This window comes from Spinacia oleracea, chromosome 1 (genome assembly GCF_020520425.1).
Source record: "Spinacia oleracea cultivar Varoflay chromosome 1, BTI_SOV_V1, whole genome shotgun sequence".
Classification (NCBI taxonomy): Eukaryota; Viridiplantae; Streptophyta; class Magnoliopsida; order Caryophyllales; family Amaranthaceae; genus Spinacia; species Spinacia oleracea.
The window spans coordinates 87186961-87201350 of NC_079487.1; the positions used below are offsets into that span (position 1 = coordinate 87186961).

General features: G+C 35.5%; 1 protein-coding gene across 4 annotated transcripts; it reads right to left on the reverse strand.

The window, feature by feature from the left end:
* Window positions 1-1808: 1808 nt before the first annotated feature.
* LOC110790008 (histone deacetylase 9) lies at window positions 1809-12688 on the reverse strand. 4 transcript variants are annotated; one of them, XM_056835638.1, is made up of 15 exons: window positions 12470-12487; window positions 12226-12338; window positions 12009-12140; window positions 5836-5982; window positions 5154-5228; window positions 4852-5058; window positions 4419-4482; window positions 4171-4263; window positions 3959-4067; window positions 3785-3834; window positions 3607-3697; window positions 3413-3483; window positions 2673-2771; window positions 2227-2290; window positions 1809-2122 (listed from the first exon to the last, which is right to left on the reverse strand). In XM_056835638.1, the coding sequence occupies exons 7-15, from the start codon at window positions 4476-4478 to the stop codon at window positions 2037-2039; spliced, it is 723 nt and encodes a 240-aa protein (XP_056691616.1). In that variant the 5' UTR covers window positions 4479-4482; window positions 4852-5058; window positions 5154-5228; window positions 5836-5982; window positions 12009-12140; window positions 12226-12338; window positions 12470-12487; the 3' UTR covers window positions 1809-2036. The 4 variants fall into 4 exon arrangements, with proteins under 4 accessions (XP_056691616.1, XP_021850427.1, XP_021850428.1 ...); XM_021994735.1 differs by lacking the exon at window positions 5836-5982 and having other exon boundaries at window positions 4852-5071; window positions 12009-12126; window positions 12470-12688; XM_021994736.2 differs by lacking the exon at window positions 5836-5982 and having other exon boundaries at window positions 4852-5071; window positions 12470-12488.
* Window positions 12689-14390: the final 1702 nt, after the last annotated feature.

Sequence of the window (14390 nt, forward strand, 5' to 3'; positions counted from 1 at the left end):
ACAGTAATAACTTTTGGGATATCTATATCTATACTATATATTAAAAGGCGTTTTAAAAGAAGTTTACATGACAGATGGCGCTCTGCTTATTAGTCATTCACTCTATGCGATTTTCACATACATGAAAAAAATGTGAAATATGGTTTGCATAAGGGTTGAACCCCTAATCTTGTGTTTAAATAATAAAGCATTTACTACTATGACATGACGTGTTTCATGTTATCATTGCGAAGATATAAATAAAAAAAATGAAAATGTTACTAATGTGGTAACCTGGGGGATCGCACGGGCCCAAAAACTAGTTAATATATTAAAAGGCGTTTATAATAACGTATATGTGCCACGTATACCCCTTCTTATTACCCCACATCACCACTAAGCATTTGTAAAAGTTAGCCAACTACAATGTATATTATATTTTTTCGTATAAATATAAAATACAATTTCTTTTTAAATGGTTTCATGTTTGCAAAAAGTAAACCCCACTAAATGTAAAACCTGGAGCAACGCCCGACCACACACTAATTATATATTAAATGATATTTTGTTAATATTTTTCTCCTTTTATGTGTCATAGTGATAAAATCAATTTGAGCATGTGTTAAAAGACCTATTCATGGTTTTTTTTAAAATATTAATATTTATTTGCACAACTTTTTTTAAAAAAAGTTATTATTAGTTAGATAAATATATGAGGGAAGGTAAAAAGTTTTTTTCTGAGTAAATGTTGAAGTAAAATAAAAACATTGGATTTTTTTTTTCATTTCTAATACTCCCTCCGATTTTTTAATATACCACACTTTGAGCGGCAGTTACTTAATTTTAGAAGGCTTGAGTTAAATTTAATAACTAATATGCAACTATACAAGTGTGAAATGTGTGACAGTCGATTAATTATTTTATTGTAAAAATATTGATAATGTGTGAGTTATTTATTGTGAGAAAAAGATGGTGTAAACAAACGTGAGAACCATGGGAGAGAACGATGAGAAAAAGATGGTGTGAACAAGCGTGAGGATCATGGGAGAGAAAGATTAATATAAGTGAAAGATTAATACAAGGGTGAAGAGAGAGATATACATATATAGATATACATATACGAGTATAGGTCGAAGATTAAATCATTCGGTATGGGTACAAATCGCTTCATTCATGTCATGTGATATAATGATGTTAGGATAACGAAATTTCAGTTAAGGCACACAGAAAGACATACTCAGGTGAGGAGACTTTCGTTTCAAGTATGAATCACATTAGTTCAATCGAGTTGTGTTAATCAGGTCTATCAAAAATTTCAGAGTAGAATTTTGCGTGAAACAAACAAATTCATGCTACATTTGATTTCAATTGTACAAGCTCTGATAGGATTATTTTCGTTTCAGGCTAATTTCGGGTACAAATCACCTTTGACTTAGGTCTATTCGAGGTTTTATGTTATCTTTTACAACTAAAAAACGAGTCTCGTATCGGATCATTCAAGTTTGAGTAGTTTATTTTGTTCTACGAAAAACTATACCCACAACTTTCGTGTTTGTTTTAATTTTAAACAAACATATTATGCAAATTTTTTAAACCAACTTTCACGACTTAACATTTTACTCCATATGTAATTAATTAATATGGTTTTCCAATCTCACATATCTAATTCAATTTTATTTTATTTCTTTTCACATTCTATTTGTAAATTATTATTGAAGTGATAATCATAAATGAATTTAGTATCATCGTGTATTACACGAGTTCTAAACTAGTTGCAAGAATAGAGAAGTGATCAAATAGCACAGGGACAATTATGTGCAGACATGAGCTATCCACAAAAAACAAAATGTTTGCTTCTATAAGTAAAATACGATTTTCTTTCAATTTTACACCAGGACCAGATACCTGAGTTTAAAGAAGCCGACTCAGATGCTTACTGAAATTACCTATTACATGAACAGGTATACGCTAAGCTAAAACCCAATTATATACATTCACAATATCAGCACTAATTCACTCCAAAAGAATGTAAAGCTAAGTCTTCCCTCGGGATCATCCTATACATCGTCCATGTGGTGATCATTGTCATGGTCACCCTCGTAATACTCATCATCTCTCTGGATTAGCTTATCCTGTGTGTGCTCTAAAAACATGAAATCACAAATTGAATAAGAAATCTACAGAAGATTACAAGTCATCAGAGTACAAATGGGTGTGCAGTGTATAAAAGTGTTTGTTGCGACTTACGATTAATGCGTTCATCAGGATTCTCATCTCCATCAAAGTCAGGGATATAAAAATCAGGGGGGACCTGCAATGTAACTGGATCTGATTAGCTCACTTTTGCTAGAATTGATGTTTTGTTCAGATAGCAGCGAAGTCCTTAATTTAAAAATTAATGCTATTGAATATGGTTATTACCACATTATAAGCAAAAAGATGTGCCACATAATTTAGATACAGAGTTCTGCACCAGCCAAAGTGTATACTATAGAAAGACACATACATACATTTGCCATATTCCTATATATATAACATTTGTAAGTTAACATTTGAAAGAATTAAAACCAAATGACATTTTAAGGATATAGAAACATCAAAAAACTAGGAGATATAACACCCACTTCATACTTCATGTGAGACTAACATTATTTATACAAATGCTGGAAAACCAAAATACTCTTGCAACTGACCTCCTGCATCTGTACACTTGGTGCATGTTGGATACACCGGAGATTTTCCAGAACTTGCATCTTGATTGTTGTCAAGTATGATTTACTGTTCATGTTCTCCTGGTCAATGGATTCAAACCAAACAACAACAAAAACAACAACAAAGCCTTAGTCCCAAAATGATTTAAACCAAACATGTAATAAATAAAACATTGTCTATTAGCTTTATTAATTAGAAAACAAATTATGAGCCTTCAAAAAGTAAGGGAAATTCCCATTAGTACAAATTGTATTAGTGGCTTTTGCCAATAGTACACTTACTTTTAATTGTACTGCCAATAGTACACTTAAACAGACTTCTTAACTACAATGGACTATTCCTTGGTTAGAGTTGACTACAGTTACCTAATGTCACTAACAGTAGGGGAAAAAACCTATGACGCTCTTTATTAATAGGTTCACACTTTATTCGAGGTCATTCTTAAGGAATAAAAGTCAAGAGACTACATTTCATCAGAGATCGTTCTTAAGGAATAAAGGTCTCTTAATGGACTTAAGCACCGCCATGTCACAAGTCACAAGGAGTCTTTCCTTATTCTAAGCTTAATGATTAATTGATCATAATTAAGGGTAATACGGAAAGCTTAAAATTTAAAATCAAAAGGCTGCCAACTGCTTTCAGATGGTATAAAATACGAATATGGACCATTATTCGAAAGAAGGAAGTAAACGAGAGGCAAGAATTGAATGAAAAAACATACTATTAGTCCATTTGGAATCCTCAAGGAATAATCTGGTCCGAAGTATTTGATATACTCGTTCTCTGGAATCTCTGTATGAAAGAGAAAAACCGTTCACCAAAACAATGAAAGACATTAGGACCTTAAAAGGACCGGAGGAGGAAAAATTTGTAAAAGTGAATTTTCACCATGAGAGCCCATCTAGGAAGAAATACCATTTGGTAGATCTGTATCTAAAAGAACTCCTGTTTCAACAGTCCAGCATCGAGCAACATTCTCTTTTGTGTAGCCACCTCCTCCAGTAACCTGATAATAAGATCTGTCAGGATAGTCTAGTTCACATTAACAACAACATAAATAAGCACCAAAATATATAATTTCCCTGAAACCTACCAGCAAGGGAAGATTAAATTTCTTCACAAACCTAACGCACTCTGCATGCCCTGTTAATTGGAGCATCAACACAAGTATCATTACCAGTCATCCAGAAATCTCCACTGCAATTTTATGCCAGCAGAATTACCAGAAAATTGTAAGACAAAATGATCGAATTACAGAAGCCAGCACCATCAATAGAAAGGTTGAAGCAGCCTAATCGGTCACCAGAAAGTGAATCAGCTCCGCATTGCAGAACAATTACTCCAGGCTGATAAAACTCGACGACCTTGGAAATAATCTGCAGCAATGGAATCAAAGAAGACAAGCATTCATCATTGCTTGTGATGCAACATAGCTTATTGTTTGTATTAGTCATTTTGGTCTCGGAAAATGAAACATACCGCCTTGAACAGTCTCGTATAGCTAGCGTCATCAATACCATTTTTTAGAGGAACATTTATGGCATAGTTTTTCCCTTCCCTCTCTCCATTTTCCTTCATGAGAAATGATTAAACAAATCAATATCAATTTGAGCTGCTTATAGTAATGCCAACTAACAATAAAATATGGCCAACCAACACACAGGCTAAGTTAAGAAACACCAGAAAACACCAAAAAAAAAGCTGAAAAAGATGACTAAAGCTCCTACCTTGACATCTCCTGTTCCAGGAAAGAAGAGATCTCCATATTTATGGAAACTGACAGTCATCACTCTGAAACGCAAAGCACGGAAGAACTTAGACAGAAAGCACCAAGATAGTTATTTTTACCATATAGATCTCTAATTAGACTCTTGACTCCAAATGGATGTCAAACTCTCACTAAGATAACAACTATGTTGGTCAGGTACTTTTTTATCCTAACATTAGTTGACGTTAAACATTAAACAATCTAGTTTAGATACCGGCTTTGGAGAACAATACACATACTTTCAACACCCTTTCTTCATTAGGAATTAAATCCATATGAAATTGCCTCTTCAACACCATCCCCATGATGCATATCAATATCAATGTACAGAACACGAGCATGGTACTTCAAAAGGCTCTAAAATCCATATACATACAATTAAATCCATATACCTATCAGTGAAATAGAATGCCTCTTCAACACCATCGCCATGATGTACATCAATATCAATGTACAGAACACGAGCATGATACTTCAAAAGCTCCAATATCCCCAAAACCAAGTCATTGATGTAACAAAATCCAGAAGCCTCACATTTCTTCGCATGATGCAATCCACCCGCCCAATTTATAGCAATGTCACAAAGTTTATTGTTCAACCTACGGGCAGCATCTGTCAGAAATTAACTCAATCATTAACACAAAACATAACATACCCAAGTTAACTGTCAAAAAGAATAAGGTCCTCAAACTACCAATCGTTCCACCAGCATAAATTTGGCAAAATTCGAACAAATTGTCAAAAACTGGACAATCTTCTCCAAGATTATCTGAAAGCAAACAAAATATTTTGTCAGCCAACTCATACATGCAAAAGAAGTGGAATATCAATATGCCTATAGACAAAGTGGCATGTCTGCAGAACAATAAAGCAAATAAGTAAAAAGGTACAGATGAGAGCAAAAAACTTTAAGTAGAAGGCAAAGAGTGGATAACAGAGGAAGGAGTGTATCAAAAATAAACCCAAGTCTGCTGCAGAAAAAATAAATGAGAAATGACATAACTTGGAAGCATCAGGATGCATAGGGCTACTATAGACAAGCAATGAGACTTCTCTGACTAATTTATCAGATAAAAAAGCAGCATTAGAAATGTAGAATCAAAATTTCCCCTTTTTTTTAAACAAAGGTACCATTCATGTCAAATCTCAAAAATATAGACCCCCTTTGAAAAAAGAGAAAAACGATCAACTGGCAAAAACAACAGAAAAATGAGTACTTCAAATCTTTCTTTCAATCTCATTGAAACGATGAAGAGACTGCAACAAGAAAAGGAGGGATGTAGGCTCAATCATGATGCTTAAAATGGAAATACATGTAGACTCAGAGAGATAATTCAGGCGAAGGAATCTTGCAGCAAAAGAAACCTTCCACTTACATGTTACAACAATTCTTCCCGAAACGAATTTGCCACCAATCACAAATCCGCATTTCAAAGTTCAAAGCGCTAGACCTTGACTTTGTTTCACCAAAAAGGCTTCACCAGTGCCAACTAGAACTACTAAAGCTAATAGAAGCTTCTTTCCTGACAGCATAATGAAATTCAGGAGTTTCAGCAATGGTGAGAGCAGCCTATACTAAGTGCGGACAAACAAAACTTTAAAAAAACAGTAACCCTGCATCTAAGGATGCTCGGACTCAGGTACGGGTGTTCGACTCGGGTACGGGTCCAAGAGTCGGACCCGGAATTTTTTTAAATCAAGGAGTCGGGGACACGTTTTAGAAGTGTCCAAAAATTGGATATGGACTCGGGAATACGACAACCATTTAAAATTATTTATTTTCAACAAATTTGCCAAAAATGACCTTTTATAGTTCAAACTTTGCGAGAAAGGACCTTACATAAATTTTTGGGTGAAGTCGGACCTTAAACTTTAATTATTTGCGAGAGAAAACCTGAGACCAATTTCCGGAATTGAATTCTGTTTTCCGGCTGTTGACCATCATGTGTCGGGCACATGGCCTCACTTTTGGCTATTCTCACCCTTTTTCCTCCAAAATTCTCAACTACAAGAGCTTAAAAAAAAATCGAAAGTCAATGACAGAAAGTGGGTGAAGTGGTGAACATAGCCAACTTCGACAACACCTGACGTATACGTGATGGTCAAAGACCGAAAAATCAAATTCAATGACGGAAAGTGGGAACACGTTGTCTCTCGCAAAGAATTTTTACTTTAAGATCTGACTTCACCCAAAAACTTTGATAAGGTCCTTTCTCGCAAAGTTGAGCTATAAAAGATCTTTTTTTCTTTTGGCAAATTTGCCTTTATTTTATTGTGTAAATATTTATAATGTAGAGTACTCCCTCCGTACTTGAATATTAGTCCGCTTTCCTTATTGAGTTGTTCTTTTTTATTAGCCCATTTTGGAATTTTACCTTATTTGTATAACATTTATCCCACTTTTACCCTTATAAGTATCCAAATGACCCACTTGTTACTCTCAAGTACACTTTTATCCCCACTAAACCCCTTAATTATTTCACCTCTCATACCACATGGGTTATATTCTATTGAAATTCATGTGACAATTGTACTTTTGTTGGATTGTCTTAGATTCCAAAAGGACTAACATTCAGGGAGTAATCTTCTTTTGTGATTATAAATAATCTTTTAAAAGTGAAATATATTTTGCTGTTTCGGAAGTTGAAACTATTCCAATTCGTAAATTCAATCATGTGATTTCCCTCCCAAAAGAAGAAAGAGGGGTTAGAAGTCAACAAGAATATCAAAAGTTAACAAAATATAAAAAGCGGGTAACAACGCATTACCCCATGTTATTATTTTTAATTGAGATGGTAGCTGACAGTCGTCCCACACCTCACTTATTTTAAAAATTAAAAAACCTAAAGTTATCGACTTCCATGGAGTCTCTCTGCAACATACAAGAGCATTGAAACCAGCCTGCGAATATTCTAGTGGGCTCACATTTCTCAGGTGACCAAAAGCCCTAAGTTCTCGGTCTCCATGTCCCTGATTTGAGGCCTATATTTTCAGATCAGGGTTTTCAAAACCCTAAAAGACGAGTCCATTTTCCTCATGGCAAGTCCGATCCAGATTCCATGTCCGCAACCGCGTCGTGTCGACACCGGTACAGCTGGGTTGATGGGGTGAGTCCGAGCATCTTAGCCTACATCTGAACCTATTTCTCTAGCATACAGCCAAAAAAGTTAAAAAAGGACTAATGCAATAAAACTAAAGCCAAAAAGTGCATCTAATAGCTCTCTCTTGAATGAGTTATGAACACTCCAGACTAGGCATCCCTACCATTTCCCTGAATACCATATTTACTCTTGATTGAGTTTGTGCCATAAAGAATTTCCCCAGCCTCATATGACCAATCTGTAGAATTAAGTGCATACACCGAAGTACAAGCTCATTAAATGGTCATTTATCCTTACCATACCCTGAGGAGAAAGGGTACCTTATCAACCTCCAATTATTATTTTTACAAGTAAAAAGTATTATATTAACAGTAGGAAAAAAACATGTACAGACAATGAGGACAAGCTGCTCTCTGATAAGAAAAACAAAATTACAGTATAGTAGCTATGCTCAACTGTTCACTGGGTTAAAAGACGAGACAAAATAAAAAGTTTGACAAAAAACAACCAAAAGGTAATTCTGGAATTCAAACACGAGAAATCGGGAGAAACCATCAGGTTTCACTAAGGCTGATTGTTGATCTTTTTCTAAGATGAATATAAATACTTTAGTAAGGCAAGAAATCAGAACTTCAACCATAAGACGAGTCCTCACAATAGCCAGCCTAAGAAAACGACACAAAATAAAAACCTATAAGGAACTCAATAACTCATTATAAAGGTCGTCCCTCTTCATAATCTACAGATTTCATGATTTCTTATTTCCATTTCACACAAGAATAAACTCTGGACAGAGGCCTTTGTGTTTTGAACACATGAACCATTCTTCAGCTGCTTGCACTCAGTCCCATTTTACAAAGAATATCCTATGCAAGTTCGTTAGCCTCCTTACAAATTACAACAAAGGAAATACCACCGAAAACATTCCACTTAAGTAGCAGCCGTACGCTTCTCCAAGTGTAGATCATCATTAGTAGATCATTCACACAGCAACAAAGCATTACTTTCATGACTATAATCAGACCCACCATCATCTACAGCATAGTTATAAAATACGTACCTGATAACCACTTCTATAAAATGAAACATGCACGTTTCTCATTGAAACGGAATTAAAAGAGCTGCCCGAAGAAGAATCCTTTCCGACTCCAAGGCCCGCAATAATCAAGAAACCATCCTTAACACTCATACCAATATTATCCGTAACCTGTGGATCACCTTTGCATCAAACCCTGCCTAACAAGATTCCAAGGACGACCAAAGAAACAGTAAGCTAAGAGTCTAAGACCCTTAGGCCTCCTGAAACCATAAATTTACCCCTATCATTCACTAGATCAACTAAAACACTTAAATTGCATTACTTGGGGACATAGAATGGTGTGTCCAATGCACATCAAGTCAAGTGCCTCCATTCTCTAGATCATACACACCGCTCAAGCACCCCTGTCTTCGCTGCCTGCCTGCCTCACATGTCATCTCAACAGTCCTCTGTACCTAAATGGCTAAATCTACAGAGCACCCACAAAGATTTTGCCCTCCAAACACCTCGTCACCCACATCCTTTGAAGTTAGGCATGGTTTGCAACCACAAGCATGTAATTAGGTACAGAATCCAATAAAATGAGAACTCACCAATCTTACCACGATTAGCCGTCACTGCACCCAACACCCTACCAAGTGCCACTTAAACTCTGCCCACGTATCAACCGACTGCTCCCCTAGAACAATGATCAAAGCCCTATTATCTCTTCACAAGAACCATAATTGCAAAATATCCCTTTAAAATTACCAAATCGCTTATAATCTACCAATCTACTCCACTTGTCAGTAGAAAAGACAGGAGTGCCATGAAACCATTATGCCATTACCACTGACCCCACCGTTCATCAAGCTGTTGCTCGGATACGCTCCTTAATCCAAAATTCCTAACGAATACCCGATCATTGAGTTTCTTAAATGACAGAAAAGATTTCCTTCCATCTTTACAGAAGAGAGGAGAGCATAGGGAGAAAGAGGGTGGGAACAAGATTAGATATAATGAGGAAAGAAAGTGACATGATGAAGCATGTCTACTCTTGAGTTGTTAGAATGGCCTCTGTGAGTCTGAGTCTTATGTCGAGCTATAGGTGACAAATTGTATGGCAAACAAATAACCTATAACAGGTATTTGAAGATTAAACACATGCAGGAAAGTTTATACAAATGGGAAATTTCAGAAATAAAATATTCCACAAGGGACCACAACTCTATATGAACAAGAAATGGAAAAGCTGCAATGTCAGAAACAACCCTATCAGTTGGTTTTTTTAAAAACTGTTTTCTCACTGTCCCTACCTATCATTTTATGCAATCTAAACCTTGAGCTACCTCCTATTCAACACGTCAACTACTAGGGTGAATAGTGTAGGTGATCTACCCTAAACCTCCATAAGATGAATCTCAAGGATCCCCATTGATTAGCAACAAGAAAGGAGCACAACAGAAACAACTAAAAACACAATTATTTCATTTACATAAGAAATCCTTCTTCTAGAAGACCTAATCTAGGATCAAGTATCAAATCCGCAGTTATTGCTCCATGCCTAAAAAATTCCAATAATGGCCAGTTCGGTCCACACCATCTCTTATATATCAAATAAGAATCCCCTTGAAGGCTCAAATACTTCAACATTAACCAATTCCAAGTTGGTAGTCACCTCTTTAAAAAGAAATATACCAGAAGGCTATGCCTACCAACCCTACTCCACAATCTTGAAACAAAAACGACCTCGTCGGTCCCTGACATAATTTATTCAAAAAAAGGTTACACAGTTGCTCAAAAAGAAGGATAAGCCCTAGCTTCCCTACTCCTAAACATTACCAAATAAACAACCTACCACCTAAATAAGTCATGATGGATTAAGGGTTGCCTTATTGGTTAGTGAGTAGGGAGTAGGCAGCTTACAACAAAACACTGACTGAGTTAGTGAGTAGGAAGCTTACAACAAAAGTCCAAATAAAGCTAGTGAGTAGGAAGCTTACAACAAAAGTCCAAATAAAGTTAATAAAATCAGCAAACCCCCCTTCTTGACTTCTTAAATTGGCTAGTTGAACTCAACAAGCAACCAATTGCCTATGAGAGCAATATCTACTTGTAGGAAATGTATGTATTTTATCCTCAAGGAATATTTTAGGAAATGTATGTATTTTATCCTCAAGGAATATTTAACAACTGTTGGGTAAACAACTAAGCATCCAGGGGACCAGAACACAGCAGCTAATTGGCCAAAAACTTCTATAGTGTTTTTTAGCGTGCATCTAGGACATCAATCACTTGTATGTTCTATTATCAACTTAATGTCATTACTGGACTCCACCAATCTCCTCACACATTGTCAAATGCTCCCGACTTCTCATAACAAAATACATAATCCAAAGAAGAAAGAACACTAATGCCTCGTTTAAATATGATACTCCTCCCAACCCATTAGCATTTTATTTTGGTTTTTGTTTTTTTGGGTGTAGTTCCATTGGCATTTTTTATGCATCCATTTTCCTTACCTTTGTTTCAATTGTTTCTTTCATATCCCAACACTATATCGTTGACTATTGGTGAGAAAGTAATTTTCCTCTTTAAATACTACATCTGTTTCTTTTTAAGGTATGCAAAATCTTTGGGGTTAGAATTTAGCTTGTACCAAAAACAATCTTGAAGGACAGAGCCCACAGGGAGTATATTACAAACAAACATAGAAAAAGCACCCAAACAAAATCATACTATAAAGCTCCTTATCTGACATTTGATTGCCTACGGCTCCGTTTGGTTCAGTATAAAATGTTTTCATGGAAAACGATTTTCCCTTTTTCAATCGTTTTACGTTGTTTGGTTTGGCAAATGATGGAAAACGATTTTCCCTTTTTCAATCGTTTTACGTTGTTTGGTTTGGCAAGGGACGGAAAACAATTTTCCATAACTCCCTCAAAGGTGGAAAGGAATGGAAACCATTTTTTCACTTTTCTTCCTTACCTTCTCTTCTTTCTTCCCATCAATCTTCTCTCGTTTTCCTTTTTCTATTATTTTTCTTATAAGGAACAAAATAAAGGAAAACTAGTTTGAAATTCTGTTTTCCCTTTGAAAAATATTTTACATCGAAAATCATTTTAAATGGGAAACGTTTTACTCCAAACCAAACAGAGCCTAAATGGAAAAACTAAAGAAAAAATATGTCTTTTAATACGAAAACGTATAGCAAGAGCTCGTTTGCTACTTTTTCATAAATTTCTCAATGCACCAAGAAAAAATCCCCTTTCAACTCCTTCCCCTCCAATCAATTTCCCAACAAACCATAACCACTAGCAGTACATCAACAAAACCTCAAGAAACAAATTTTATGTTTTCCAATTTCACACTAATAGTCCAACATACTCAAACATACTACAAAGCTCAATAGAAAAAACTTAAAGCATACATTTGGCCATTTCAGACATGAAGTGATGCTGCTTATCGGGTGTAATTCGATGTAAGAAATCGACGTAATCAGCTGAATGAAACTGAGCTAGCTCTACCGGGTACGCTTTGTGAGGCCTCTGCACCGTACAAACTCCAAAAAAAATCACAACTAATGAGCAAGAAAACAAACGAAATCAATACAAATGTAGAAAATTTGAAGAAATTGTGTAACTTACATAGATTTCCATCTTCTTGTGAAGGTCGTAGGAGAGGACGAGATGGTGGGTCATACACAGCCTGTGAGGCTTCATTGGATGATTCGGGCCAAAATATACACTACCAACATCACCTAAATAACAGTTGATATTAAATTTTTCTATCAATTACAGAAAATGTGTGAATTTCGTTGAAAAAAAGTGGAAGAGAGAAAAATTAGGGTTTCAATCGAGAGAAAAAGGGGGGGGGTTTGAGAAGGCATACCGTCGTAGAAGTAAGATATTTTGTCCTTAGAGCGCATATTTGGGAAGAAGAAGGTTCTGTAGCCGAAGTAGAAGAGGTGACTACGTCTCAGGTGCTTTCCGCCGTTGCTGGAAGCTGGAGTTGTAGAAAAAGAGAATGGAGGGGAGAGGGGAGGACCGGTTGTTTTTCTTATCACACCAAAGTGGTGTAAACGAGCCAAGCGGAGACGAGACAAGACGAGACGGATCGAGTATTACCATATTTATGTGCACGTTCATTTAATTTTGGCGAGTTTGAGTTCGAACAAAGCTTTTAACCGAACTTAAAATGTTATTTAAGATTGGTTTGTTTAAGAGATTTTGTTTTTGATTAAAAAAAATATAATCCGTATATATTTTGTGTTCGTTAACGGTTCATGAACATCTCGTTTATTAATCGAGCAGAGTTTATAAACGAGCTTTTTTCTTAAATGAGCTTTGCGGATTATAGTTTAACTATTTGAAAACATAATTTTGAATATACACTCATTCAGCCATTTAAATCCATAATATTTTTATTCTATGATATATTTTTTTGGATATTAAAAGTCAAAATACGATTTTTATATATAATAAAACAACTATGTATGGCAAATTTGATTATGAACATAAATAGACGAGCTTGTTCACGAACTTAAATAACAAGCATGAACGAGACTCAAAAGTTGTTTAAGTTCGGCTCATCTCTATTACACTAGTCTTATATGCACGCGATGCGTGCGAGATTATGTAAAATTGTAGTATTACAATTAATCATCACAAATATGGAGTAGTAGGCAAGAAAAAATGTTCGCAAAGTTCATCTAAAGAAAAATTAATCGTCCCTATTTTAAAAAATCTAAATAGTATTCATGCGCTTATATGATTAAAAATCAAAATCGTAGTACCATAGTAACTAAACATATTTCTCCAGCTCTTAACAATCTTAGTAATAAAACTACAATTTTTGGATGGCATTGAACATCTTTCTCCCGCTCTTTACGATTTTTTATAGTATATACTACAAAATCCAACTTAGACTATAGGTTGCGTATCTTGATAGCACAATCTACTTGGCTGGAAACACCTGCATCGCTAAAATAAATCAAAGTCAAAAGATAACACATTAAAGAAGTTAGGAATGTAAAGGCATAAGGTGGCTAAATTTACCAATTTAAACCATATTAAGCAAACCCCATAATACACCAAAACAAACAGCAGCACCGTAGTCCACAAACAACCAAAAGAAGTTGTGCCCAATCTGAAAACAGTAAAACAGATGCAAGCTACCAGCCTACACTCAGCAAAAAAACCAGCAACATGCCAACAGGCTCCCAACACCTGTTATAGATTAGAACAGAAGCACCACCACAAACTAACTATTAAGGCACTAAACAACTAATTTAGCCCTTTGAAGACACCTCAGATAAGCTAGCTACAACCTGAATATCTCTATAATATAAGCAATTAAATGCAGTGAAGTAAAAAAGCTTACAGCGCCATATGCATAACTTGCAGCCTCAATGGGAGCACACCTTGAACAATCACACGGCACCCAAAACAGATCACCCCGTGTCCAATGCCACCAAAAAATTCACTCCTTGCGTCCCCAATGTCACCGTTGTACAATGCAAACTGTCCATAAATTACCAAATATCATCATCAAAAGTTATTTAATTCCTTTAGGGAGACAAAAATTAGAAGGAGAAAAACTACTCATCAAGCAATTAACCAAACAATAACTGAACTCCTAGTCTGCCACTCTGCCACTACCTACCAAAATTCATCATCAATTTTATTCTTATCTAGAAAACTTAAATTATGCAGAACATCCTAAAATTATTAAAAAAAACTTCATCAGTACCCTAATTTTCTCTGTGGGTAAAATCAGCAGTCAAACAATCATGAATCAAAGAACACTACCA